The sequence below is a fragment of the Helianthus annuus genome, chromosome 15 (genome assembly GCF_002127325.2).
Source record: "Helianthus annuus cultivar XRQ/B chromosome 15, HanXRQr2.0-SUNRISE, whole genome shotgun sequence".
Classification (NCBI taxonomy): Eukaryota; Viridiplantae; Streptophyta; class Magnoliopsida; order Asterales; family Asteraceae; genus Helianthus; species Helianthus annuus.
The window spans coordinates 71,231,447-71,239,552 of record NC_035447.2 but is presented as its reverse complement, the minus strand read 5'-3'; the positions used below and the strand labels follow the sequence as shown (position 1 = coordinate 71,239,552).

Here is an 8,106-nt window from a genome sequence, read left to right as displayed (position 1 = left end):
GGCCCGCGTAAGTGTTCAAGATCAGCTACGCGGCCCGCCTAGCTTTCCCAGATCAGCAAACCACTTTAAAATGCAAACTTGTGCACTTTTTGACACTTTTAGTCCCTGTATGGCTTAAAAGTTTATTTTTGCGCACAGAACACCTCTAAGCCCATACCTAATCTATATAAAGGATAATTAGGGCATGTTTAACTCATGATCATATTCCGGAAGGTCCGAATCATACGAATCGACATACTTTTGCAGTTTGACGCAAATAGTCCTTTAATCGCACAAAGTAACGCGAAATGTCATTTAATGATATCCAAGCCTTCCATGGCCCATAATGGGCATTCCCAAGCATGAGTTTAATTATTACTATGCTCTCTATTGCTTAAATGATCACCAAAAGGCGTAGATTTAAAAATTGACGCTTTAGGTCCCTCTAATGTGCAAACTTGCGCATCTCATCATTTAATAGCATTGAAGCCTTATCTAATCCATATTAGGCATTCTTTAAAGTATTATAAAACATCATAATGCTTCGGGTTTGCTAAAAGGTCATTCAGAGGTGTAATTAAACATATTGACACTTTTAACCCCTTATATTTACAAAGTTGCGCGTAACGTCACTTAAAGGCATAAAAGCCTTAGAAGGCCATTATTTGGCATTCCCGAGAGTATAATCAAATATCATGATGCTCTCGGTTTGTTAAAAGGTCACTCAGAGGTAAGAATTAACATGTTGACTGACGTGATGTCGTGGTCACGCAAATTTAATCCCAAAAACAACTATGTAAATAGTGGCAAGCGGGTATCGAACACAGGGAGTTTGTGGAAAATGTGCTATTTGAATTGCTTCTCTAAGTTAACTAGATTAAACTAATTGCAAGAAAAATAAAATTCACGAGTTGGTTTGATTTGTTTGGTTTTAATAACTAAGAATATTTAACTAATTTGCAAAATAAGAATTTGAGGTGTAAACAATTGAGAGATAAACGACTATCTTGTGTATCCGGTTTGCTTCAACTTTTGTGTTAATCATTCAACTAGGAAGAACTACATAGACATAGTTCATGTATAAACAATTGCAGTGATGAAAGGGGATGAAGTACTCAGATTCCGAGAACGTGAGGTTATCACCCGATGATCAATCAACCCTTACCCAAACCTAACTATACCCATGATATCTCGATTGCCAACGGCACCAAGAACGTATGGTTTCTAATTAGTTTAAAATAAGAATCAACCTGTTACTAACAATCGATTACACACCATAACAATCAATTCAAATGAAAAGGGATTGATATTCTAGAAATGCAAATAAAAACACAAAAGTCTAAACAAACCTTCACCACAAGATAGTCATTAAAGTACCTAGCCACTCATGGCTTTAGCTAACATCATGACAAACTAGAAGTAAAACAATGTTTACAAGTTCCACCAACAAAGACAAGATAAGAAGTTAGTGCAAAGATTGTTCCAAGATGATTCTAGTGAAAAGATTATTCAAAAGATGTGTTTCCTAGCTTCCAAGTGCCCCTTATATCACCTTCCATTCGTTTCCTTCAAGTAGTAACCGACCAAGAATGATTAGTAACCATAAAATGCCTTCAAAACGACCATTAATGCATGAGTTACGAGTTTGGAACAGTCGGCGCCGTAAGCTACGCCGCCTGCCGTAGCTTACGGCACCCAGCGAACAAAAACCCTTCCATCAGCACCGTAAGATACGGCAGGTGGCCGTAGCTTACGGTGAGCAGTGATCTTTTACGCCGCCTAGCTCCTGTCTTACGGCGAACATTTTTGGCAATTCTTTGGGTACCGTAGCCTACGGCAGAGGCCGTAGGTTACGGCCCTGAGTGACTTTTTGCTCTCGTTTCCTTCATTTCACTTGGTTCCCACACGCCTTGATCAAGCCAACTTCTAGTTTCCATTCAAGCCCTCTGAAACCCGCATCTTGTACATTTTAACACCTGCATCAACATCATCTTGTGATTACCTAATTCACGCAAATAACCGGATAAAATGTAGAATGTGCGTTATGTTTAAGCCTTCTAAGGGTTGTCCTACGGACCACCCGTCACATCCCCACACTTACCCGTTGCTTGTCCCAAGCAACCACTTCAAAAACTATTTTTTTAACCATAAGCGACCAATCGTGCAAACCAAACCAAAGTGCCGTCCTTTTACTAGCTTTTTATCAAACCACAAGACACACCCCTCACAAAACTCTCGGTGACAAGAAAAATTAGCAAGTTATGCTAAACCACTCAATGCGTATATGTGTGTGTGTGCGACAATAAGCTTGTATGAAAATCAAGTTGCCTCCTAACCAATATCTAACATGCTTTTGAATCAAAGGAACTTACGGGTTGTAACGGGGCTAGGTGCAAGGGTAGGAAAAGGAATATATATGTGGTAGCGAAAAACTTAACCGGTCTTTTATTACATAACGAAGTAAACAAACAACTTAAACTTATATACAAGACAACTCAATCATCACTTTTTTTTTTCTTCTTTTTCATTGTTTTTTTCATTTTTTTTTTCAAATATTCAACATAACACTATAACATATCTACATGCTACTAAAACAACTACTAACACTATAAGACCGGGTTAAGTCGGGTAAATTTTTGGGAAACTAGCTAGGGGGTAACAAATGATCGGCTTTTAGGCACAAAATGGGCAACTAAATGTCCAAACCTCCGCCCCTCTCGCAACCATGCTCATATATATAATTTATGAGGTCCAACCCCCCAAATCCCACACTCGCACTCACCTAGACGAGGCATCCTAGAAGTCCCCTATCATCTTCAAAAGCATGTTGACTCTAAGATTTAACAAGTATTCACACACAAGTTCTATTAACACACAACACACACCGCCACTCAAACAATGAAATATCAATAACAATCATGCGTGGCTCAATTCTCACCAACAAAAAAAGATTAGAGATGGGTGTCGGTGTGTCAAATGGAACAATATCAAGTGTTCAAAATTTTACACTTTCGCTTGGATTTGCAAAAATTTTTGAATTTCTCAAAAATTTCCCCCATCCCCACACTTGGGATACATTGTCCCAATGTATGGTTTTGAGGGAAAGATCGCTTTCAACAAGAACATCCCCAATTGCTTATATTCTCAAACCCAAATTTTTTTTTTTTTTTTTTTTTTTTTTTTTTTTTTAGAAACACCACCAACTCTCACAACCCATCAACATATTAACACAAACACCACCCAACCTCCCAACCGCAACATAAACATAAACACATAGACATATATACAAAAATGTACAAAGGAGCGAAATACGACCTGGCTAGTAATACTTCGGCTGTGGAGGCCCAAAGATGGACGTCATCATATCCGTCCACTCACCAAAACCAAATGCTCCACCGCTACTACTGCTTCCTTGATCACTGCTTGGATTTGCTTGTTGATAACTCATGGCATGCGGGTCCACCCATTGAGAATGGTGCAATGGCGGGGTGGGGTATGACACACTACCATCATATGGTGGCAATGTGGTGTAGTCCACAATGGGTGGATCTCCTACAACTGGCTGCTCCGCATGCCATTGGTCATGCATGCGTCTTTGACGATCATCCAAGTAACGGTTGTTCGTGTCTTCTTCACGGGCATATCTATGAGCACGGTTCCATTGCTCATTTCTATCGTAACTTCTTTTAATAGCCCTCTCCAAACTAGCACCCGTAAATGTTTGTTGATCAAATAGCACTTGATTTTGTTCACTCCAATTACCGAATGTGGGTGGTCGCCTTTGTTGAATGATTTGACCCATATCCCCCGAATGGGCCCAATACGGGTCATAAGCCTGTTGTGCATAGTCAAATGCACTACCCACATAACCAGATTGTACGCCGGCTCCTTGAACCCCCGCTTGACCGAAACCTCCTCCTTGAACATCTACCGTGAAAGTGTCTTCACGATAATCATCATCCCCACTCACTTCATCATCCATTGATTCGGGTTCCTCTTCCTCTCCCGGTCTCAACGGTCTCGCATCCACTTTTAAGGCTCTCCACCTTCTACCACCCGTCTTCAATTTATGAAACCTTTCCGATTCTGTGTAGGTCCAATCCGACCCAAGATTATTAAGGTCGAATGGTCTAAACCTCTTGTAGGACCCTTTTTCATCTCCTTTGATTGCCCCGTACTTCTTGAGCAATGCCGTAATCAACCGGCAATGAGGTATAATCTTCTTTTCCCTACTATTCTTGCTCAACCAAATGTTGTTTAGAACCAAAAATCGGAAAGGAATCTTAGGTGACCCACGCATCATCATATACAAGATTGGCACTTCTTGAAACCGTACCTCCATCTTGTCACCTCGCCTTGGCATGACATTGTACATGCACAACGTCAATAACAACTTCGCTTCCATTCTTAAATTTCTTCTATATAATTTCCCATGTGTTGTGCCCGGAAGGAAGAGGTAATCAAGCATGTTTTGCCATTGTGGATGTTTAGCGGGCTCGTGGTAAAGATCCTTAAGACTTGGGTAGATGTACTCATTGGCCGGCCCATCATCAAACTTTGCTACCCGGCGCAAAGAGTCATATGACATCTCTACCTTCACACCATTACACTTTCCAACCAACCGCATCTTATTTGGAGCTTTGAATGGGGGACATTCAAGTGATGCCACCCACTCTTGAATCTGCGTGTCATACATTTTCTTCTTCTCGCCATCATAACACTTTGTGACCGCCCCCCAACCCAACGCGTTAAACTTTGCTATAATCCTGAAAGGGGCAAAATCAGCCTCCCGGATTTCTTTTTCACAAATAAAAGCTTCTCCCCTTTGTTTAAGCTTGTTCATTTGTTCGTGAAATAAATCCGCTCTCCATTCCGCGGGTTGGTCTAACAATGAGCCGACTATCCAATCCGGCTTTGGCCCCCTTGGCGGTGCATCCTCCTCCGAGTCCGGGTCACCAATCCGAGCCAATCTCCTCCTTTTTTGTTGTACCGCATCCCCTTGGGAAGAACTTGCAACTCCCTTTCCTTTCCTAGAAGCCATACCTACACACATTCAAAAACAAAGCAAACAATTCAAGTTAGTTATTTTTATCCCATCTTCCCCACACTTGCTTCATGTTATAGGTATAAATGTGCAAAAACCCAAAATTTTTATTTTTTCAAACAAAATTTTGGCATGATGTCCCCTAAAATCAGAATTTTTCCAACAAAGTTTCATAAAACATCAACACATTTATACTAATAACAATCAATGGTTTACAAAGTTCTATCATCTATCTCCTACAAGCAAGTGTGTAAGTAAAAACATAATGGAAACTTACAAACCTCAATGTAATTCAAAGAATGAACAGAAATTGCATACCTTGGTGTTGTAGAAGATGAGAATCACTAAAGCCTTGAAGTTCACACAAAAACCCCCAAAAAGACCCAAATCCGACCCAAAACAAAGGAATCTTCAAGATTCAGGACTAAATCTGAGTTCCTTGCGAAATTTCACCCAAAATAGACTCAAAAATCACTTGAATCGGATAAGTTTAGAGAGAGTTATGGTTATGTGAAGGTTGGGGATTAATGGAGTTTTAGGGTTCTTGATAGAGAAGAAGAAGAAGAGAAGGGAATGAGTGGTTGGGGATTGAAAGAGATGTGTGGTTGGGGGTTTATTTGATTGTTTTATTATTATTATTATTAAATTTCGGATTTTATTATTTATTTATTTATTTATTTATTTATTTATTTTTTTTAATCATGAACGGCGACAAGAGGGGCCCCAATGTTTGCTCGGCGCCGTACGCTACGGCTCCATGCCGTAGCTTACGGCCATCTCTGGGCAAAAATAGTGCATCGTAAGACAGGGGCCATCTGCCGTAAGACTTTGTTTATTGAGTTGCCGCCGTAAGCTACGCCCCCCCCCCCACCGTAGCTTACGGCGGGTACTGGGCATAGGGGGGACCGGAAAAACTTGTTTTAAAAAAAAAAAAATTTTTTTTATGTGCTTTTTATAATTTTTAAGAAAAACTTAAAATATTACCCTACCCCCCGTTAAAAACCCGTGTTGTCCTCAACACTATGTTCGGGAAATTCATAAGAACTTCCCCACACTTGTTTCAAACACCGGGTTTAAACGAGACTTATTCTAAACGCAATAAACTACACTAAATATTTACAAATACCAAACCTGGGCCTCTTTCACATTTCCTCGTCATCCACTGGGCGTAAAATGTAGCCCACTTTATCTAGCTCAAGATTGTTGATATCATTCCCTTCCAAGTACGGTTTGAGGCGATGCCCGTTAACCGTTTGTTGCTTGTTTGTTCGTTCGTCTTGAATATCAACATCTCCGAACCTTCCCACTCTTCGGACAACGTAAGGACCCATCCACTTGCTTTTTAGTTTCCCCGCAAACAATTTCAACCTTGAATTATACAGCCACACCTTCTGACCCACTTCAAAGTTCTTTTTCTTGATCTTCGCATCATGAACTTTTTTAAGTTTGTCTTTGTACGCGGATGCACACTCATAGGCTTGATCTCTTATTTCCTCTATTTCATTCAATTGAAGTTTTCTCGCCCGACCCGCTTCATCGTAGTTTGCGTTTACCGTTTTAATTGCCCAATACGCCCGGTGTGCCAACTCCATAGGCAAATGACATCCTTTCCCATAAACCATCCGATAAGGAGTGGTATCAAGTGGAGTTTTGTAAGCCGTTCGGTAGGCCCACAACGCATCGTCAAGCTTGCTTGACCAATCCTTCCGATCCGTTCTCACCGTCTTCATTAAAATCTCTTTAATTTGCCGGTTGGAAACTTCGACTTGACCACTCGTTTGCGGGTGGTATGGTGTAGCAACGCGGTGGTTCACATTGTATCTCTTGAGCAACTTTCCAAAATTGAAATTCTTGAAATGCGACCCGCCATCACTTATTATCACCCTAGGCACACCAAAACGAGCAAAAATATTAGATTGCACAAACTTACATACAACGGAGTGATCATTAGTCCTCGTGGCAATAGCTTCAATCCACTTCGACACGTAATCAACCGCCACCAAAATGTATAAAAACCCATTTGAGTTTGGGAAAGGACCCATGAAGTCAATTCCCCAAACATCAAATACTTCTACTACCAAAATCGGGTGTAACGGCATTTCATCACGTTTCGAAATATTGCCCATTCTTTGACAATTGATGCAATTCCGGGCATACTCACAAGAATCCTTGAAAATCGTGGGCCAATAAAACCCACTAGCTAATACCCGATAACCCGTCTTGTTCCCACTAAAATGCCCACCACACGCCGATGAATGAGCATGAATCAAAATCTCTAGAACTTCCGTTTCGGGAACACATCTTCGTATCACTTGATCGGCCCCGATTTTGAACAAGTCGGGTTCGTCCCATATGTATTGCTTCACTTGACTAAGAAATTGTTGTCGCCTCCTCCTAGTCCAATGACTTGGAATTGCACCCTTAGCCAAATAATTAACGTAATGGGCATACCAAGGTGCAACATAAGTAGAGACGGCCAACAAGTGCTCATCGGGAACCGTTCATTGATTTCACTTGGGTCATCAACACCTTCCAACGGGATTCGGGACAAATGATCCGCAACAACATTTTCACATCCCTTTTTGTCCCGAATCTCAAGGTCGAATTCTTGTAGCAAAAGCACCCAACGAATCAACCGGGGCTTCGCATCCTTCTTTTCCATTAAATATCGGACCGCGCTATGATCCGAATACACTATCACCTTGCTCCCCCAAATGTAAGACCTAAACTTGTCCAAGGCATACACCACCGCTAATAATTCTTTTTCGGTTGTGTTGTAGTTGAGTTGCGCCTCGGACAATGTTTTGCTTGCATAGTATATCACCACCGGTTTTTTATCTACCCTTTGCCCCAAAACCGCTCCAATAGTCGTGTCACTAGCATCACACATAATCTCGAACGGCTTTGACCAATCCGGTGGTTGCAAAATAGGAGCCTTCACCAACTGTTCCTTCAAAACATGAAACGCTTGCAAACATTCGTCAGTAAAATCAAAAGGAACATCTTTTAATAACAAGTTACATAAAGGTTTTGTAATTACACTAAAACCTTTAATAAACCTTCGATAAAATCCCGCGTGTCCC

The 8,106-nt window shown here is 41.0% G+C and overlaps 1 protein-coding gene across 1 annotated transcript; it reads right to left on the bottom strand.

The window, feature by feature from the left end:
- Nucleotides 1-3,134: 3,134 nt before the first annotated feature.
- On the bottom strand, nt 3,135-5,575 carry LOC110911867. Its single transcript, XM_022156516.1, has 2 exons — nt 5,342-5,575; nt 3,135-5,022 (listed from the first exon to the last, which is right to left on the bottom strand). Exon 2 carries the CDS (start codon nt 5,018-5,020, stop codon nt 3,299-3,301), a length of 1,722 nt encoding a protein of 573 aa, XP_022012208.1. The 5' UTR covers nt 5,021-5,022; nt 5,342-5,575; the 3' UTR covers nt 3,135-3,298.
- Between the last annotated feature and the right edge of the window lie 2,531 nt (nt 5,576-8,106).